The 21,316-nt window shown below is 37.0% G+C and overlaps 1 protein-coding gene across 5 annotated transcripts; it reads left to right on the forward strand.

Moving 5' to 3' along the window:
* The first annotated feature begins 71 nt into the window (after positions 1-71).
* On the forward strand, positions 72-20,340 carry AASDH (aminoadipate-semialdehyde dehydrogenase). Of its 5 annotated transcripts, none has more exons than XM_080344278.1 (15): positions 72-205; positions 965-1,218; positions 3,170-3,290; positions 3,968-4,308; positions 5,097-5,289; positions 7,565-7,806; positions 10,578-10,684; positions 11,119-11,291; positions 11,850-12,042; positions 12,558-12,676; positions 13,997-14,834; positions 15,889-16,052; positions 16,435-16,560; positions 17,808-17,939; positions 18,982-20,340. In XM_080344278.1, the coding sequence occupies exons 2-15, from the start codon at positions 989-991 to the stop codon at positions 19,378-19,380; spliced, it is 3,378 nt and encodes a 1,125-aa protein (XP_080200404.1). In that variant the 5' UTR covers positions 72-205; positions 965-988; the 3' UTR covers positions 19,381-20,340. The 5 variants fall into 5 exon arrangements, 4 of the variants coding, with proteins under 4 accessions (XP_080200404.1, XP_080200406.1, XP_080200407.1 ...); XM_080344280.1 differs by lacking the exon at positions 18,982-20,340 and adding an exon at positions 18,529-18,662; XR_013922114.1 differs by lacking the exon at positions 18,982-20,340 and having other exon boundaries at positions 15,889-16,033; positions 17,808-17,938.
* Positions 20,341-21,316: the final 976 nt, after the last annotated feature.

The raw sequence follows: 21,316 nt of genomic DNA on the forward strand, positions 1-21,316 counted from the left end.
GCAACCCCACGCAGGTCGCTGGCGGACCGGGCGCGGCTTGTGGATGCCCAAACAGCGCGACGGCCATTGGCCAATGAGTGCGCCACATTACCGTAGCGTCGGCGGGACTACCATTTTTCCGCCAATCAGAAGAGCTGAACTTGAGTTGCTAGGCGGCTGTGGAGAAAAGGAAGGCGCTGGCAGGTGCCGTGCGGCGCTGCCTCAGGTGGGGATCCTCGTGGCGTGGCCGTTGCCCTGAGCTCCGGCCGTTGGGGCCAGTGGCAGCGCTCAGTTGGCCGCGCTGATGGCGTCGGTACCGTAGAGGCTCCGCGGTGCTCATGGCGCAGCCCCCCGCCGTGGGGGCGGCCAGGCCTTGTGTGGAGATGCGGAACGCTGAGCGTGGCGGGGGGTGCAGGAGCCGCCTGGCCTCGCCCGGGGCCGCTGCGGAGTCCTGGCCCTGGCGCGGCGGAGGCGAGAGGGGCCCGTGGCCCGGAGCCTGCCAGTCCGCGGCTCGGTGATACCGTACGGCCGTGACGGGAGGGCCTGTAGGGCAGAGACGGGCGCCAGAACAAACAACACCCTGAAAGCCTTGGTAGTGGACGTGTTGGGTTTTCTGCTTGAGACTGAAAGATTTGTATTTCAAAGTTCTGTTAAAGAGAAAATTACTAATTCAGTTGTGTTAATAAAGTTGTTAATTCAGTTCTGCCCAGCTTTAAAAAAAAAAAAGATGTGATGGTGAGGAGCAAACATCCTCAGTGTAATGAAATGTTAGTGAATTACTGCATCCTGGGCTCACAGATGAGACCCATGGCAAACAATAAAAATATTAAGCCTTACACTTTTGCAATATAAGGTGTGGTGAAGCAGTATGTTTTCTGCCAAAGATCTTTTTTCCTACTTGGTGGTATTTGGTGCACTTACATAATTGGTCTAAAATTTTAAAAGTTAGGAGGTGATAATGCAGTCTGGTTTGTTAATCTTTCAGGGGGACTGAAGCTATGCATCCAACATGACTCTTCAGGAGCTGGTGAATCAGGCAGCCAGCCTGTATGCTGATAGAAAAGCAGTTTGGTTTGATGAATGCAATGACAAACCTCCCACTTTCTATACGTATGCAACGGTGGTTAAGCTTGCCATGGAATTAACAGCTTTTCTTCAAAAGCACTGTGATCAGCAAGGAAAATGTGAAATAGGCCTTTACTGCTATCCAGGAATAAACTTACCATCTTGGATCTTAGGGTAATGTTTTGATTGATTGCATTCAGTATTGTGTTTTTTTTTTTTTTAAGGGTCATCTCAATGAAAGCAAATCTTCAGTTTGTTTTATATTTTTAATTAAAAATGCAGTAATATTGTAGTAATTCAGTCAAGAAAGAGGCACCGGACTTTTGCACTTAAGAAGTGCAAAAAAGCTGACAATATTATAATCTTGAAAAGCCGCTGCTAAAGGGTTTTTTTTAATCTTGAGGTCATTGATCTGAAGTGTATGTAACAACATCAATTTTTTTTTAAGCGTATGATTAAGCATATTTATAAAAATATACAAAAAATAATTGTTAATGTGTTTGTGCGTGTTTAGAAACAGAGGCAATCTAATGGAATAAAATGGGTATGCAGGTTTTTTAATGTATTTGTGTCTTGCTAGCAAAATATGCATTGGAAACAAATTTCATGCTTTAAGCTAATGGAGTATACAGTTGCAGTTCCATTACAAATATTGAAGAAAAAAGTCATGTGCAATGCAGTACTAAAGTGAAATTGATTATTTAATGGCTAGGAAACTGTAATGTTTGTGTTCTCAACAATCACATTAATTCAGCAGTTTAAAAAAATTTCTTTCTGCTGATGAATTCTAATACTTGTATCCTTTACATATGTATCTTTTATATCTATTGCATTTATGACGTAATATAGAATCTCAGCACCACAAGCTTATTTTCTTCAGCTGATTTATACAGCAGCAATCGTGTTTCTCATCAGGATGATCTGTATCAGTATTTTCTTATTGTCACGCTGCACCTAAAATACGTAATAGTGCAAGATGATGTATCACTTTTGAGTATAAAGATTTCAGTGGAGTGAGCAAACGCTGAGGAACTTTCTTGTTTTTTCCCCAGTGGTGTAGGTTGTCCAGAGATGTTGTGCAGGCACCATCCCTGGAAGTTTTCAAGACCTGAACAGCTGGTCTGGTGTCACAGCTGACCCTGCTTGAGCAGGAGGTTGGACTGGGCATCCTGAGGTCCCTTCCAGCCTCATTTAATCTGTGTCCTAATGAACTTAGCAGCGACACAGTTTTCTTTTGCTGCATGACTGGGAACTACTGGGGTGTTTAGATTCTCACAGCCATCGTTGCTGAGTAATTAAGTGCTATGTGTGAGGCAGGTCGAGTTTAGACACTCGCTGATACCAGTGGCTATTTGAGTATGCAGAATGCTGCGGCTTCCCAGTCTTCGTTCTGGATCTTGTCATTGATAAATTGCCTGCACAAAGAGGAAGTAAAACTAAGTGTATGTGGGAACCCAGCCTTAGAAGAAATGTGAAAATGTATCAAAACCGTTCATATTTTAGTCGCCCCTTACTCATCTTGGCTTTTTGTAACATTAACAAATTCAAATGCTTGTCTTTATCAAATGGAGCCACTAGAGGGAAGGGTTGGAGTGAGCAACTGCTGAGGGAGCACTACAGTGTAAAGCACAGTGAATGAGAGCAGAATCATACTTTGTGTTTCTCTCTTTATTAGGGAAAAAAACTCCAGTGAATGCTCAGATTCTCTTATGTTGGATTTTTTAGATTAGTGAGAATGGAAATTGCAGACTTTTGGTGGGTTTTTTGGAATATGTTTTACATGTATAAATAAAAAGTTTATATTTCTGTTCCTAGTCAATAGCAGAAGCTTTAAAAATGTGGTGCTGTTGATGTCAGTGATACCTTTGTCATCACCAGCCTACTTGGTCAGAAATAATGTTGAATGTTTTCATCAAGCTTTAATCTTTTTCCTTGCTGTAAAATACCAAAAGGCAACACTGACTATAATTTTCTTCCTACTTTATTTCTAACAAAATCTTCAAAAATCATGTTATGACTACATTTTCTGGCTCTGAGGACTATTGATCTATAAAAGAAATGTTAGTGAAATTTAAGAGTTCTTATTTTTTTAAAGAATAAGTTTAAAACATTTTTGTCTCGTTAGAATCCTTCAAGTTCCAGCTGCCTATTCTCCTGTTGATCCAGATGCACCACCAATGTTATCTGCTTACTTCATGAAGAAAAGCAATCTTCAGTATATTCTTGTTGAGAATGACAAAATAAATGTAAGTGTTCAGGCTTCTACAGGAAGAATTAAAGGGCAATTTAGAAATGTGTAGCTATTCAGATTGTACTCTGTTTTACTAAGCTTGGATGGGGTTGTTTTGTTTCTTTGTGTGAAGAGGTGGTCTATCTCATTCAGAAAATAATGTCTTTGAATGTAAAAGTATAAAGGGCTTCTTCTCCTTTTCAAAAAATACCTATGTGCCTGTTACAATGTTGTCCAGGCAAGGCTGCTGGACACTGGCACTGGAAAGCTTTTCCAGACTTATTTCTCCATGTGTCAAGGTTGAGAGTTAGAAATCTTCACAATAGTTGAAAATAGTTGGAAAAAAATGGTGCACTTAATTGTTTGGTTTCCTCTTGTCCAGCTCCTCCCAAATCTTGCATCCTCTCACATTGCAAAGACAATAGACAAGATTGGACCGTCTAGTTGTAATTCGAAGTTGTTTGTCTTCTGCAGAATTTGCTCAGAGAATTGCTTATTTTGCATTTATAAAGTCTGCATTCACTCACATTTAATATATATAAATACTTGAGCTTAAAACTGTCCGACATATGTCCTCCAAAAATAGAGGCAGGAAAAATCACACCTTATTTGTTTCCTATTTCATTGCATACAGTAGAATAATAACAGTGCATCCTGAGTTCTATTGTTTAAATTATTTATTTTCTCTTGCAGAAATTCCAGATGTCCCATGTTGGTTGGTTTTACCACAGTTCTTCCACAATAGGACATATTGGTTTAACTCTCTTCCAACTGAGCTCAAGCAACGCTGATTTAAATGAACAAGTAGACAGTGTGAAAAGTAAATATGAACCTTTCAAAGCTGTTGGTAACTCGCAGCCTGGATACCCTGCTTGTCCAGGTCAAACTGAAGTAAAAACATCCGAAGGAGGTAACATGGATGTTGGCCAGAAGTACTCTTTAGCGTATGTCTTGCATACATCAGGAACCACAGGGATCCCCAAAATAGTCAGAGTGCCTCATAAATGTATCGTGCCAAATATTCAGCATCTTAAGTAAGTGTGATTTTCAGTTTTCTTTTTAAATGCTTTTACAAATTTGATATTGAGGGACTTGGACTTTTTTTGTTTTTTAATACTGCAGAGGAGTGTAGATTGGAGTTTTGCTAACATTGCTTCGCTTCCTCCTGTGCCTTTTCAGATTTATTTGTGTTTGTTTCTTTTGTTTCTAAATTGTATAAGGTAAAATTTTGTTTCTCTAGCTGTTACTTTTGATGTTTAAACGGTGCTTTACCTGAATTTTTGAGGGCTGTACTTCAAGTTATGTGCTCTTTCTAGAAGTATTATACTCTGGCTTGCAGCTTAAATGAAATAGAAAACAAAATTAATTATTTATTCACAGTTATATTTGTTGTGTTCTGGAGTTTTTAAGTCCTAATTCCCTTCTAGGCTATCTAGGTTTCTTTCTGCTTCATTTAATACTTTCTAAAAAAATCTATTTTGGAAAATACCATCATCTTTTTTTCTTTTTGCCTTTTTTGTAACCTTTTTTTTTTTTTTTTTTTAAGTGAGCATCCAGTAGTTGAAATATGCCCTTCAACATACTGTATTGTTCCGTGCAGTGGTGGATGTCTTTGCAAAGGACCTCGTGTTTAATCAATAGTTGTAGTTTTGATGCAGGAACCTTTACTCAGGTTGTCTGCCCTGCATAAGCCTGCATAGTCAGGGCAGCCCTTAAGACCTTAGCTTTACTAATGCACATTTCTTTCACGCTGCTTTTCTAGTTTGGGAATGTTTTTTAACAACATGCATCAAATTTGTAATTCCTAGCTTTCTTATTTTAGATCCATATTCGAGATCACACGGGATGACGTGCTGTTCCTGGCTTCTCCTTTAACATTTGACCCATCTGTAGTTGAATTGTTCATTGCTTTGGCAAGTGGAGCCTCTATTCTCATTGTTCCAAACACGATTAAAATGATGCCTGTGGAGCTATCTGCTGCTCTGTTTCACCGTCACCATGTGACAGTGTTGCAGGTAGGAAACAGACAAGATAAGTGTCTTCAGTGTCTTGCTTCTCACCTTTGCTAACGTGTACTGCTTTTTCATCAGTGAAGATGCTAATGATTAAATAGAGCAGGAGTGTTCTGCCTTGAAGGTGCAGCTTGTGTTATCCGTTTTGCTGTAGAGTGTTAACTGTTTAGAAAATGACCATTTGATTGAAGTCTCAAACATTTTGTGACAGAAAGCAATAAACTAAAGATAAAACAAACATATATCTCAAGAAACCACTAATTCTTAAGAATTAGTTAAATTATTCTTTTAATTAAACAGTTCTGAAGAAGCTGGCAATGGAGTAACCTGTTATAGACTTTTTTAGCATTTTTTTTATCAGCTTGATCTTAGAACCTTTCCTTAAAAACAGCTTTTAAGTTTTAATAGTAGTCTCTATGCTAAAAATACAACCAAACCAGTACAATTTATAGAGTGATAAAATGTCACTTTTACAATAATGAGAGCAAGAGAATAATTGATTCCACAGCAACACATTCTTTTCAGGCCACCTGTTTGTATGAGGCTTCCTGTGCCTCTTATGTCTTGGAATAGATCATCTCCTATGTGATCTCAATTTTAATAGTTTTAAAGTTCATTTTTTGAAAATTTACTTGAAGTTAAGAGCATCCAGCAGGGCTGAAAAAGCCTAGGCCTGGCCTTGTAGTGTAACAAGGTATTTAGGAAAACTGTTAATAGAGTACAGGAACTTAAATCAGGGTGTGTGGGGAAGAGCTGTTAAAATGGATCTCACTTGTAACCAGCTTTGAACAAAATGAGTATGGTCTCCTTAGTCTATTACTTGTGATAAATCAAACCCTAAGCCTTGCTTTGTCATTAGTGTAATTCTGAAATATTTGCAGTCATAGAAATGCTGAAATTTCTGTTTCTTTTGGAGGAATGTTGGTAGTTGAGATTGTAGGATATAAATTCAAGATTAATGAGCAGATGGCTGAAGATTCCACAGCAGAAAAAAATCCACTAGTTAAAAATATTTTGTAACTTTGATGGTGTAGATTTTCCCAGCATATACAAGTTTCTTGATCAGTTTCTCACTTGCTTTTAGAAAAGTAATTTCCTAGGTATTAATGTCTATTAGCAGGATTTTTTAAGTATACTTTAAAATACTTTTAAAGTGTTTTTTTAAGCATGTAAAGCATTAATAGAGAAAGGCGAAATTTGGTGGATGAGGGTATTTGAGACATCTTTCTAAGAAAAGTTTGATTTTGTGATTTTATTGATCATTGTCTTAATCAGTGAAGGAAGGGCTTCTCAGATGGATCTGTGACAAAAAATGTTCTCCTTGTAACTTAAGTGATGATGAATAATTTTATGATGTTTCTTAAATTATAGCAAGACATTACCTTCCCCTCTTGACTTGCTTGAGCAGACTTGAGAAATCTGAAAAGTGATTATGAAGGAGAGGAAGAGTAATTTTTCCTCTATTTTTCTCTTTGTTTTGATTCACTGGAGTTAAAATGGTCAGTGATGATCTTTTTCTATTACTAGAAGAAAATAACCTGGTAAGAAATCTGTTAATTTTCCAGTCCTCTTACTAGAAAAAGTAAGAGTGAAGGGTATCTGTTAAAATGATTTACTGTTTTTCCCTTAGTGAAAGGGCTCTACATCAACAGTTTTATAGAAGTAGTTGTTGTATTTAAGGAAACTTTTCTTTCTTCTTTTTTTTTTTTCCCTTTCCCCCCTGCTCATTTTAGAGTGTGATGTGAAAGCTTCCAGAAAAAGCAATCTTTGTAAACTGTTATATTTACACAAGTCAGGAACACACACAAACCCAAATTTGACATCCTAAGAATGTTTAGTGTTGTGGAAAGGTCTTTAAATATTCTATATGCAGGTTAATCAGGTGGACAGGTTATATTTTTGCTGTGATATGCTGGACTGAAGGGAAAAAAAGCTCAAGAAATAACATCAAGAGGTTACTGTGTTTGCTACTTTCTGTTTCAAAGTAATTAACATAAGAAGTAGTGTGCACACACTTCAGGTAGTAGCTGAAACACAACAGGGAGTCCCTAAGTAAAGGAGAAACAAAATCTCACAAAACACCAGTGTGATCTATACTGGTATCCGATGGTTGATGCCATCTACTATACATAAATGATTGTTAAGTACATCCACAATATAGCTGTGCAGTGAATATGATAAAACAGGAAAAAGTATACACATACACTGAAAAAATGTAATGGGTCTTTGTCTTATGTTTGTTTGTTTGTTTTATTTTGTTTTAATATGTATCATTCAGGCAACACCAACACTTCTCAGAAGGTTTGGAGCTCACATTATTAAATCAACAGTGTTGTCTGCAAATACTTCACTTCGTGTCTTAGCCCTTGGTGGTGAAGCATTTCCCATGCTGAATCTCTTGAGAAGTTGGAAGCATAAGGAGAACAAAACAAGTATTTTTAATCTATATGGTATTACTGAAGTGTCAAGCTGGGCCACTTGCTACAAGATTCCTGAAGAGGTTTTTAGTGCTGATTTTAGGTAGGAAAATTCACTGTTTTCAAGTCTTGGCATGTGAATTATAATAATGAGAAACAGAACCTGACCCACCTGTTTCCAGGGCTACTGAGTCCTCCTGAGTGTTTATGCTGGTAGGAGTTACATTTGTTTTTTATGTAGAATAGACTAATCCAATCTCTCTCGCTCTAATACAAGCCCCTCAGGTAAAAGTTGATGAATGATTCTTGAAGGACAGAACTGCAGTCTGGAATTCTGTCTACTAGTAGACCCGTTAAGTTTCATGTACTGTGTTGTAATGGTCTGTATTTTAGTCATCTCTGTATCTAGACCTCTTCCTCACTCCAGCCTGTGAATCCACATTTTAAATAAACATAGACTAGCCTAGACCAGGGTGTGCTGTCTCTGACTGTGTGGCAGTATTGAATCAGTGTTGCACTTGTGCAGTCAAATGGCTCCTACCCAGTTTGATAGTAACTTCAGCCAGCCATACTCTTGCTTATCATGAGACTTTTCCAGTGAGATCTTGCATGTTCAATGAGAAGAGTGAGAGTCAAGGAATGGGGCTCTGTAACTCTTAATCATAGCCTCGGAACAAAGATTCAGAGCTAAGCTCTGTCAATTCAGAATGTTACTTCTGTGATTTACTTATTTTAAGCAAAAATGCTTCAAGATTACTTTCAAATATAATCAGTAGATATATGTATGTTTCCTACTGCTACTGTGCTTTTGCCTACAGTGTTTAAACTCCACAAATAATTGATTAAGTGGAGACTAGGTACTGGTTTTTTTCTAATATTGGATAATATACTATTCAGCAAATAATCCCACTGATATTACTTGACTAGTTCGGATGAAAGATTTGTCCGAAGTCACTTACCCAAGGTCTCACAGTAATTTCACTTGGACTTCTTCTAGAAGTACTTTCTTTTCACCATTTAGCACTCTGTGATTTTTCACTCAGTTTCTGACTTGTTGTTGTTCATTGCATTTTATAAAGAGAGTTGCGGGAGTGTCAAGGTCATGAAAGGTACTTCCAGTTAGCTCAATGTTTCATTCGCTCTCTTAAAGTTGTAATTATCCTCTGGCATAATAATTATACGTGTGACTTGAGTTAGACATGTCCTATGAAATGGGATGTTTTGGACAAATGATTCAGTACATTAACCTGGTACTTAAACCCCTGATAAGTAAAGATGGTGGATGGTCATAAAGTGTCATTGAATTCTCTTGCAAAAATAATTTTAATTCTGATTTCTCCAAGTTAAAAAATTACCTTATCCTCAGTGAAACTGTTTTTTCTACTCAGAGTTTCTGTGCTCCAGAAATAATGTGTTGTTCTTTAGTCCTAGTTGATGTGTAGTTAGAATGGTGGAAGTTTATAGTCTCAGACTGTTGTCTCCCAGCCTTCCCTTCACCTCATAGCCTGTTCCTCTAAGCCTCATTGCAAAGGGAATTTGGGTTCCTTTGCAGTAAGCAGCCCCAGATGCAACAAAGCTGGGACGGACCATTTTATGTCTTCTTCATTTCTTAGGATTGACAGGACAGTGGGCTTTTATTTTTGTTAGCTGAATGTTCAAGAGAACACTAGAAAATAAAAAAAATAGCACAAAGTTACTGCCTTAGTGGTCTGCACCTTTCTGTTGTTTAGATAAATTGGGCAAAATCAAATGTGTAATCCCAAATCTCTTAATAATGATGTCCAAATGAGGACTTTGTCTTTTATTTTTGCTGTTCTGTGGTATATGTAGGAATCTTGGGGTTTTGTTTGGTGATGTTAAATGCTACTCTTGTTTTTTTGTTTTGTCTTTGTGTTCAGACTTTCCCCTGGTATGGGGCAGATTCATTGAATATCTGGGATGCTTCCTCATACCTGTTTGTCAAGTAATTATATTTTGAAGCTGACCAGAGGAAGGAAAAGGAGGAAGAGATTCTCATGTGGCAGAAATACATGTTTTTGAAAATTTGGCTCCTTTTTGGTCAACTTGAGATAAAGAGTTCATTGACTGATCAGAGAAAAGAAGATGTTTCAACAGCCTGAATAACAGGAGTTGAACAAGAAGTGTTAGCTTAAAATATGATACTTCTGATAGAAACTGAACTGGAACGCATGCTTACCTTCATAGATTACCAAAAGTTATTTAAAGTTACTTTACTTTTAAAATTTTGCTTTACTGAAGAAAATATGCTATTCTCTACTACCACTCAGAAATAGTGTCTATATCCAATAAATGAGGTTCTGCAAGTGCTTGAAGAAGCTAGAGAATGAAGAGAAAATAAGAGTCGGTCTTCAGCTCAACAGAGGTAGTCTATAACAGATATATGACATTGAAATTACAGTTTCTTTTATTTCAGTCTTTTCTGAAAGAGTCAACTGTACTTGTTGCCATGTCAGTAATAGAATAAAATCTCAAACTAGGTAGGACAGGGAAAGAATTAATTAGAAAGCAGTTACATGTGTTTAACTCTGTTGACCTTGATGGGAGTTTCAACCCTGGGAACTCAAAAACTGGCTGAAACTCTCAGGGTATTTCAGGACCCATTCAGGCCTTATTTTCTAGTATTCTGTGGTGTTTGGTGTATGGTAAAGAAACCCATGCACATTGTGGAGGTTGTTAATTTTGAACAAATGGAGATATTTTTAAAGAAGAAACATTTGTAAAGAGAAGCCTCCAGCGTCTGCTTTTGCTCTATTACCAGTCCTTTAAAAGGCTCTATGCTAATGCATTTCTGGAATTGTTGTTTTGTGTTCAGAAGGGGAAATTTTTTACTATTTCTCTCTTTAATGTGTTTAGAACTGACTTCCCTATACCTTTGGGATCACCACTCCTCGGAACAAAAGTTGAGGTCAGAGATACCAACGGATCTGCAGTTCTAGAAGGCGAAGGACAAATATTTATAGGTTATTTGATATTTCTTATTCTTCTAAGACACTTTTCTTAATTGATTGAGTTTTAATAACATGTTGTTTGCTTTACTTGATGTCTGCGTGTGATATACAGATTAATATAGCATTTTAAGTTCCTATTGAGCTGAAAACCTTCTGACAGTATTTTAGGTTGTTAGAATGATAAACAGGAAATTACCGTAATTTCATCTACAGACTGTGCTTTCATTCTATTGACTTTTTTTTTCCTGCTTGCATTTTGACATTCTTCATTAAAGTAACCTCTTTGTATTAACTGCATAGCCCAGTTTGTACATTGATAATATTTTAACACTTCTTGTAATGCTTGTTAGAGTTCATGAAAATTTGATAAAATATTCTTTATATAAAATTTTCATTTACAGTTAGACATTTAATATATATAATATATATGATCTTTTCTTGTGTAGGAGGTGAAGAACGAATCTGCTTTCTTGATGATGAAATAACTGTACCCCTGAGCACAATGAGAGAAACAGGGGATTTTGTAAGAGTACAGGATGCGAAGTTGTTCTTCTTGGGACGGAAAGACAATCAGATTAAACGTCATGGCAAACGTTTTAATATTGAAAGTTTGCAGCAGGTAATATAACATCGAGTGAGCAGAGTATGCCAGTATAAAAGAGCAGGGGTAAGGAACACATCATTGTCATCATAGATGGGTATTTACGCATTTTCAGGTGACTTAGGAGTCTAAAAGAAATCGGAAATATCAAAATTATCAAAAATGTGTTATCAAAAAATCTAGTCACATAATTTAGTTAAGAGTTTAGTTCTGAGTTCTTGGAAATTTGTTTTATTAAATGGTTTCTTCCAGCAAAATTGTTAACTCTATGGACACCTGAAAAATGCTGAGTGTTGGCACTGCAGTACTTTTATAGTGATTGTTCTACAAGATTCAGTGTCAGACTCATGGATAATATCTCATGGCATTTAGGCAAATAAAACTTACATCTCTGACTCCATTTTGATGCGAAGAAGAACAAACTTCAGCTAAAAGAGAAGACATTTCATAGGCTGTTGCGCAGGAATGTGAGACAAATACAATCTTTAAATGTGTACTTTTTTAATTTTAGTTTTTACTCCTTTCACTCTATTGATAAACTACATTTCAAAACAAGACTAATTTTTCTAATTGCAGGCTGCTGAAGATATTTGTAAGGTAGAAGCTTGTGCAGTGACCTGGTATCAGCAGGAAAAACTTATCCTGTTTGTTGTACCCAAGGATGATTTAGAAGAGAGAGAGACACTTAAAGAACTCCAGAAACATCTACCAGCCTATGCAGTCCCTGATGAGCTTGTACTGATTAAAGCTTTGCCTTTGACCTCACATGGTAAATGAAAATATTGTACCCTTGCCAGTTATTTTAATGATCTCTATTCCTTATTTTTTATAGTATTTTTTTAACTGACCAAAATCCATACTCGATTCATGCTTTTTAAATACGTAGTTTAGATACCTAACTTCTAGTAGGAAATCATGATCACGTATTATGTTTTCGTGATAATGTTTCATTCAAAAGTTAAAGAATAGTCGTAAAATGAATTTAGTTTTAGCACTGCACATTTTTTTCTCTGTCATTCCAGTTGCAGTCTGCAACAGAACCCTGACTTCAGCTGGGGAAAGATCAGGCCTTGAAGGTGGGATTATGTGGGAGGCTAGGGTAAATTTTCAAAAACCTTGCTGGGTTCTGTGCAGCTGATTGATTGGCTAAAAATAATAGAGGTGCAGTTGAGTTTGTGTAAGGAAGCGTGTACAAGAGTACCGTGACTATTTGGGCAGAGCAGGTTTTGGAAGTGTAAATGCTAAAAGAGCAATGAAAAAAATCATACTTTATTTTCTACAAAGGCAAAGTTGATATATCTGAACTGAACAAGATTTACCAGAACCATCTAAACTCCAGAAGGCGTGACAGTAAGCTGAGTGGCGCAGAGGAATTGTGGGAAAGATTGCAGAATTTATGGAAGGTAGTATTTTGAGCTGCCTTTTTCTCTTTGCAAGCAGATCATTATATATGTGTCAGGAATTAGAGAGTTATAAGAAGTATGACTAATGCAGCCAGAACATTCTAGCTGCCTATAGATTTAAGCATTACAACTCTTTCTGTTCAGTTAATACTTAAATACAGTTGCTCTGCAGTGGCCAAGAGGGAGTAATTTATATTTCTCTATCAGATAAGACTGCAGCCTATGAGGTATAAGCAATTAGCATAGGAGGAACATAACCTGTCAGTAGCTTTTTGAATACTGCTTCACATGCCAAAGAAGGGTATCCCTAAGGGAAACTAGGAACTGGGACATGGAAACTTAGTACAAAATAGCTACTGTGTTAGTAGAGTTTCTCTTTCTTAAGATAATGATGAATCGAAGAGTCTTTTTTTAAATAGATGGCACACTTGTTTAATTGTCTCTTGGACTATCTGTTTGTATTATTTCTAAACGTCTGTGCTAGAAACTTTCTTTTCAATGGATTGAAATGTGATGCCAAACAATGTTACTTTCTTCAAAGACAGACTTCCCAATTTCACCTGAAAGTGAGATGTGCTGAGGCTATAACTTGAAAAAGTAAATGTAGTGAAATTAATAACACTGTTTGCCAGTGCTGATACTATATTGGTGGCTATAGAAATGATAACCCTAAGGAGTGGGATGTGCCCTAGGTCCATTATGAACAGCAGAAGGTGGGTTCCAAAACCAGAGGATTTGGACTTTACACCCGGACTTAACAAGCAGGGAGTACAGTGAGAAGAGACGCAGTAATTGTTGTTTGTTGTAGTGACAATACCAAATCCAAAATCTTTCATGAATTGCAGGGGTTATAGCTTCAAAAGTAGGTAGGTAAGTAGCTTACTTAAATAATTCAGAAGTAAAAGATACTGATTTATATCAGTTCTATTAATAAAATAAAATAAAGCATCTAAACCAATGTTATAAAAAGGGATCAATGTTTTATCTGCAAAACTGTCATTGACAAGTGGTGTCAAGATTGAAAATGGCCAACAGAAATACAGCACAGTTTAATTCCCTAGACTACAGAATTGGAATTGAACAAGACATTTTCTAGTACAGAACTAGTATCTCCCGGATCTTCCCTAACTTTTGTTCCATCACTACCTCTGTTGGCACTAACATATTTCATGTGATTTTTTACAGAGTAGTGAGTTTCCTCAGTTGTTAATTTTGAGCAGGACTTCTGGGTATTCAGGTGGATTTTACTCAACTTGAGTATTTATGTGTCTGTCATGGTGCAACTCCCATGGACTGTTACCTCTTTCTTCTTTTCTCTAGTCTCTTCTGGGTCTCCCAGGTGACTCCACTGGAGTTTCTAAAGATGCGATATTTCTGTACAGCGGTGGAGACTCCTTAAAGGCTCTACGATTTTTTGATGAAATTGAGATGCTAGTAGGCAAAGCTGTGCCTGGACTCCTTGAAGTTATTCTCAGCGGCTCGATTGAAGAGGTTTATAGGCATATTCTTAAAATTCTGTTCCCAGATGAGGACCAATTAATGAATTATGACAATGTTGTGAAAAGAAAATTAAGTGGGAACAGTGGAGAGGAGTTCCATGGAAAACATATCAAACTGAAATCTGAAAGAGGTCTTGAAGTTGCTTCAGGGTTAATTTCATTTATTGCACTAAGCAGAGGAAATCATTTTTTTTCTATGAATTTCACCACATCTTTTATGCAACCCAGTAATACAGTACAGGTAGGAGTGGAATTGCTACAGCAACCATCCTTTCTGCATTTAGTGACTCCAAGTATAACACAGAGCCATGTGCAAGAGTATGAAACAGAGAACAGAATTCTAACAGTTACAAACAAGGCAAATAAAACCGACTGTTGCTGTGTAGAGCAGATTCATGCAGAACGTGGTCACGTAACAACGGCAGAGTTGGCCTTGCGCATAAGATGGAAGTCAAATACAAGAAAATGTGTTGATGCATCACCACTGGTTATAATACCATCTAAAGAAGCAGCATCTGCGTCTGTGTATGTTGGCTCTCACTCTCATGCAATGCAGGCGATTGATCTAAATTTGGGAGAAATAAAATGGGAGAAGAACCTTGGAGATCGTATTGAATCTTCTGCCTGCATGTCTAAGTGTGGAAATTTCATTATTGTTGGTATGTCTCTTGTTTTAGCCTTCATTTTAAATTATTTTTTTCTGCTAAATACAAGATGAATGATGGAGAATCTTATTTCTTACCTCTGAATGTCCTCCATCTACGCATATCCATAAACTTCTATATCTGCTTCAGAACTAACTTATTATACAATAGAAACAGAAGGAAGAAGTAATTTAAGTTTCATGATAACCAGTGATGGAGCTTATTTAACTTACACACTTGTGGTTTATTATATGCCAATTTATTCATAAGGCTTCATGAAGGAATAGTCAATGTGTACAGTTTCTGACTGAGGTGTGACCTTTAAACTCTTGAGTTTTCCTTAAAGAGTGGAAAGGTGATACCGTCTTAAAATGCCTTTAAAAACTGGTAGAGGTAAAAATTAGCACACGGTGCCTCAGATTATTTTTCACAGAATTTAATTCTCTCATTTTTGGTTTTGTCCTGTCTGTTGTCAACAGACTTGCCATTATTCATCTTGGTATTATCTTTTTAGCTAACACATGTACATCACTGGTTAGCACACGTGTCCAGGTGATGAGGTTTTTAATACAAAGCTGATGTTACCATCCTTTTGCTGGTATTTTGATTGCTATTTACTCTGATAACAAAATTGAATGTTTCATTAAAAATGAAGGAGTTTCTAGAACTACAGTTCAGTTTTCAATAGAAAACATATTCTTTCAGCATCTTTGTTTTCAGAAAGGAAAATTAGGGAGAGAGATAATTAAAAAAAAACATTCTCCCTTTTCAGCAGCTCTCCATGTCTTCTAATATTATTATTGTAAAACTTGATAGAAAGGCAGTGAGATAAATATATTCTAAATGTAACCTGGAAAGAACACACAGAACAATCAAGTTTGCATGTATGAACTATCAGCAAAGACTTTGAGCTACAAGAAAAGGAGGAGCTTTGGAAAATGCTTTGAATCTGTACCTCTTGAGTCATCTTGTTTCTGTCCAGCAGTGATGCAGCTAGCAGCATAAATCACACCATAAATACAAATAATCATTATTCTTTTTTCCCCTGTTGTGTTTTCATTTCACACAGGTTGTTATGATGGCTTAGTGTACGTGCTTAAAAGCAGTGATGGAGAAATACACTGGACTTTTGTCACAGCAGATACTGTGAAAAGCTCTGCAGTTGTAGACCCTTCCAGTGGACTAGTCTACGTGGGATCACATGACCAACATGTGTATGCTTTGGATATTTATGTAAGCACACTGACTAACTTTTAGGTATAGCAGAATAAATATCCAATGTAGACCCTATTTGTAGTACATCAGATGAATCTCCACTGGTGTTAGTATTCTTGGGAGTCCATAATTACAATTTTGACGTAGTTAGGCCTGCTTAAGTGGGGTTAGGAGTATGTGGTAGTAAACAGTTTTAGTGGTGTTCTCAGCTGTGATTCTTGTGCTACTCGTCCACTGGCATACATGTTGCTGTAATAGCATGTACATTATAGCTTTGCTTCTTAACTATTATTTTCTGAGCAAATGCAGTGTTTGATAAGCTTTGTCATCCGAAGGTCTTTGTAAACATGACAAGCTTTAACTCCAGATGAAAAATTTCTTATTTATCTTGTGCTTGCAGAAAAAGGCATGTATATGGAAGTTACATTGCGAAGGTGGAGCTGTGTTTTCGTCTCCTTGTCTAAGTTCTTTCCCACATCATCTTTATGTTGCTACACTAGGAGGACTGTTATTGGCTGTAAACCCAGTATGTACCTTTGCTTACTTGTTTTTGATCCCAATCTCAAATTTCTGTGAAGCCAAAATGTGTTTCTGAAGTTAAGTTCACTTTTCTGGTGAAAGGAACTAGATGATCATAAGTTACCATAGGATATTTTTCACTCAAGGGCCATATTATTATATACAAGGTTACCATAATAATTCAAGCAAGTGGCTTGCTTGAATTTATGTGCTGACTGGAGAGCAAAGTTGGAATCATTGTCTTCTCATTCCCATATACTACCTTCTCAGTTGAACTAGCAAGTGAGAGCATGTCTCTAGATTTTTTTCCCCTCCCTCTCTTTGACACGGGATTAGAAAAAAAATACACAGAACTCACTGAAATCAGAACAGAATAGAGAAAGAAGCTCCTTCATTCCTCTTACTGTTTCCCTCCCTGTAGTCATTTAAAGAGCTGTCTCCCTTAGTCTTGGACCGATGTTGTGTTCTTTGCGCTAGGGAAACTGAATTCTTTATAGATGTGAAGCAATTTCCTGGTTTTCTGAGGCATTGTTGGTTTACAGCTGGTCCTGCCTGATAAAAGGAACAGTCACTTGGAGCAGCTGTTCATGTTTTTGTATTCACACAACTGAGAGCATCAGTCCTAACCATCTTTACCTCCCACCCACTGCAAGTTTCCTCAGTAATACACAACCTCGTGTTAGAAGACCATTGCATGGTTTTTCAGTTCTAGTGGGCTGTGATTAAGAAAAAAGAGATTTTTTTCCATAAATCTTAGTAACAGGTAGTTGAGAAGCCCAACTGTAACTCCAAGTGATAATTGATGAAAACAAGAATGTGCAGGCTATGTTAGGAGCTTATTGTGACAATCATAGATTGTGGGTTTCAGCATTTCCTACAGTATTTATAGTTTATGACTTAATCAATATGTCTCACTTTCAAGATATCCTGTCCTTCATTGGCCCTTGTCACATACTGAGGAGCTGGGAGTGGAATAAAAAATGCGTCTGTCATTTATTAAAACTACTACTACGCTATTATTATTATTTTGCCTAGGGGGAGGAAGAGAATGGTGGAACAGCGGTATTGAGTATCTCAAGGAAAATACTAAACATTTTGTTGGAATAAGATTTGAAGAGTAATTTTGCTTCTGGTATGCATTCTGGATGGGAGAAGCCTGCCCCCCCCCAAATTCATAAGGAGGAAGGAAGGGTCGTTTTGCGCGGCTTCTTACAGTTGTGTTAAGCATCAAATATTCCATACTGCCATTTACAGGTGACAGGGAATAAGATTTGGAAAAGCTTCCTGGGAAAACCACTCTTCTCCTCTCCTCACTGCAATGAGAAGTACGTTTGTGTTGGGTGTGTGGATGGAAACTTGTATTGTTACACTCATTCTGGAGAAAAGGTAAAAGTGTTGTTGGATTTTTATGTTCATCACAAACACTCAGATAAGATGTTTAATGAGTAACCATTTACCTTTTTGTGAACCAAAAATAAGTGTCTATTTATTGTTACAGAGAGGAGAAAATAGAAAAACTGTTTGCTTAGGGTAGTCCATGCAGCTCATAGCAAAACTGCAAACTCTCAAGTTGTTGATGTAGTAACAGAATGTCTAATTCGGAGCGTACACCCAAAGTAAATGGTCAAGTGTAGCGCCAGCAAATGAAACCGAATGGTTTTGTTTTAGGGTTTTTTCAAACATCTTTAAAACCGTTTCTTCTGTAAGATGGGGCTATTTAGAAGTAAACATTTCTTAGAATGCTAATGTATTTGTCAGAAAATAATGACATCACAGCAGAGATATGCCAAATCATAATTCTGGCAAAATATTTGGCAGCCTGGAATTAAATGAGAATATTTTTTTAGTTCCTCAGAGATGATGTGGCTTGTATCTGGTATTAAAACAACGGACATTGTTTCTGTTTGCTTGCTTGAAATGCAGTCTACATGGCAATTCCTAAGCCAACCTTTTCTGATTATAAAATACATGCTAGCCCCAGGCCCTGCTGTCAGCTTGCAGCAGTGTTCCAGAACTGATAGTCTCTTGAAAAGGAATTTGCACACCATTAGCATGAGCAGAGGAAATCTCTCCTACAAAAGGAATATTTGGCTTGGCAAAGAATGGCACGTTAACAGAATTCTCAAAGTTCATTACTAATTGTGGTACAACAGTCCAAGAATATTCTTTTCTCAAGTTGGCCATTTTATGAGGACCTCACAGAAGGTAGTAACTCTTGCACATCTGTTTTATGAGTCTTTTATAACTTACTCTGTGTGTAAAACTTAACTTATAATTTGCCAAGTATTCACCAGCCCTCACTGAAACCTAGTATGCTCTTAAAATAAAATGCTCTCCTGTCAACAACTAGCCTATTGAAAAATTACAGTTGCTGTCAAACTGATAAAGTGACCAACTTTGATAATGGGTGGTTATGTTCTTTCTGTAGGTTTGGCAGTTTTCCACTAATGGACCGGTGTTTTCATCTCCGTGCATCTCAAGTTTAACTAAGCAAGAAATATTTTTTGGCTCCCATGATTGCTTTATCTACTGTTGTAACATGGAGGGTAATTTACTGTGGAAATTTGAAGCCACTTCAAGTGTATATGGAACACCATTTGTTTTCCAAAGTGATGACTTAAAGAACAAAATTCTTTTGGCAGCAGTATCTACAGATGGCAAAGTGTGGATCCTGAATGCCACGACTGGAACAGCAGAAGGAGTAGATAAGCTTCCAGGAGAGGTTTTCTCTTCCCCTGTAGTATGGGGAACAAAGCTTGTTGTTGGCTGTAGAAATGATTATGTTTATTGCCTAGATTTATATATAACAGGAAAAAAGAACAGCTAAGCTGTTAGGCTGCTTCCTTTTTATTGTTTACATTTGTAAATTAAGAATTCAGAGGTGCTCTGTACCTCTGTGCCTATTTTACTGTAGGTAAGAGATGGTCTTTGCAGTCTTCTCAGGTAACCTTTTGTACCAGGCAGTGTCCAGAGTATTTGAAGTGATGTTTGGTGACTTTCTGTACTGACTGAAGGAGGATAGCTGCTCAGTACCCAGCCAGAAGTTTCACTGTCCTGCCCTCATTTCCCAGCTCCAATTAATGAATGAACATGTTTCAGATGGTTTGGATTTGAATGTTGTGCTTTGACCTGTGCAATATGAAAATGGAAGTCAGTAGCTTGGTTTCAAACACCTGCAAGGTTGGGAGAAAGTGTGGTAAGGTGCCTTACTCTGCAGCTTGGAATAAGGTACTTGTGTCCCTGTGGGAGGAATGTGTTCCCCTGTGAGTCCAGCTCAGCTTGTGCCCTGAGGTTCCTTCCCAGCCTGTGCCTGGCTCCTCTGTGCATCAGGCTGCTGTTTGTCTAGTCTGAGGAGGATTCCATGCCATGGTGAGGGATCCCAGGTCCTTTTTTGAATCTAACTTTTAACTTGATTTCTGAAGACATAGCCTGCATTGAATATACCTGGTAGTAGTGATCTGTTTACTGTAGTTTGCATGAACTTAATAGATCCTCCTCTGTGAGCCTAGAACCCCCTTGGCTTCAGTTCAGCTGAGCATATACTTAAACTCCGGTGAAGTCAGTAGGAGTTACTTCTTGTATTCTCAAGTGGAGAATATACTTTCATACGTATATTTATTTAATTTCAATGACAGGTAGAGTGTGAGTTCCAAGATGAAGTGTGCACTGCTCAAATCAACCATTATCAAATCATATTTAAAGAGATTTTAATGAATGCTCTCTACAGTGTCTTTACAGATAATAAAGGGTTGTGTAAATTGGTTTTGGTTGTCTTTAATGCCTTAAAAGGAATAACTAGTGGTCTTAGTAATGTGAATCAAGTATTTGCAGTGACAAAAGTACACTTACCTGAGAGCATCTTCCTGATTATGAGTCTTCTAAAAGAGCTATAGTAGAAGCTATTATCTCATTCTCTCTCATGAGCTGTTTACTTTGAATTCTAAAATCTTGAGTTAAAAAGTAAATTAGAAGTTGCATCACATCTGGTTCTTCCATTTTGTCATTTGCACAAATGCAGAGGCAAGACACTTATAGCACTATAAAAAGTTCTTTTTATAAAGCGAACCTGAACTACGTGGTTAGCAAAAGGAGACACAAAATACATGCATCATTGATTAGATAATTTTGACTGGGTTATAGTTTAATAAGAATTAAAATGACATTAGTATAATAAACAATTGCACTTTAAAACATTTGAAAAATTAAAAAAGTACACAACAAATACCCCACAATTATACATCTTATAGTTTTTATACATTACTATATGAACATAGAGGTTAATTGTACATAACCTTTCAGAAGAAATGGTATTTTGTGTGTATAAGTTACAAAAAATTGAGACAATATACTACATAGTGGTTTGTTCGGTTCTTAAAACATTTTTGCTGTTTTAAACTCAGTAGTAATGTTTTGGTTTTATTTTTACAGATTTCCAACACTTTATCAGAAATGGTTGCAACAAAGCTAAAGCAAAGTAACACTTCACTTCATTGGTATTTAGTGCAATTTTTTGTTAATTTAACATGAAATGTCACTGTTGAACATGTACACTTTAGAAATGTTTCCACCAAGTACTGTACATAATACAGTTCCATTATTACACTAGATACCTTTATGGTTGAAAAAAACCTCTGCTTTGAAGCTTTAGATTAAGACCATCCTTAATGAAAGTTCTATTCAATGTACTATAAATTTACTGTATTGGAAAATTGCATCCTTATGTCATGCACGACAGCACCTAATTTTGCTATGTTTTTCAGAAT

The sequence above is a fragment of the Nesoenas mayeri genome, assembly GCF_963082525.1.
Source record: "Nesoenas mayeri genome assembly, chromosome: 4".
Taxonomy (NCBI): Eukaryota; Metazoa; Chordata; class Aves; order Columbiformes; family Columbidae; genus Nesoenas; species Nesoenas mayeri.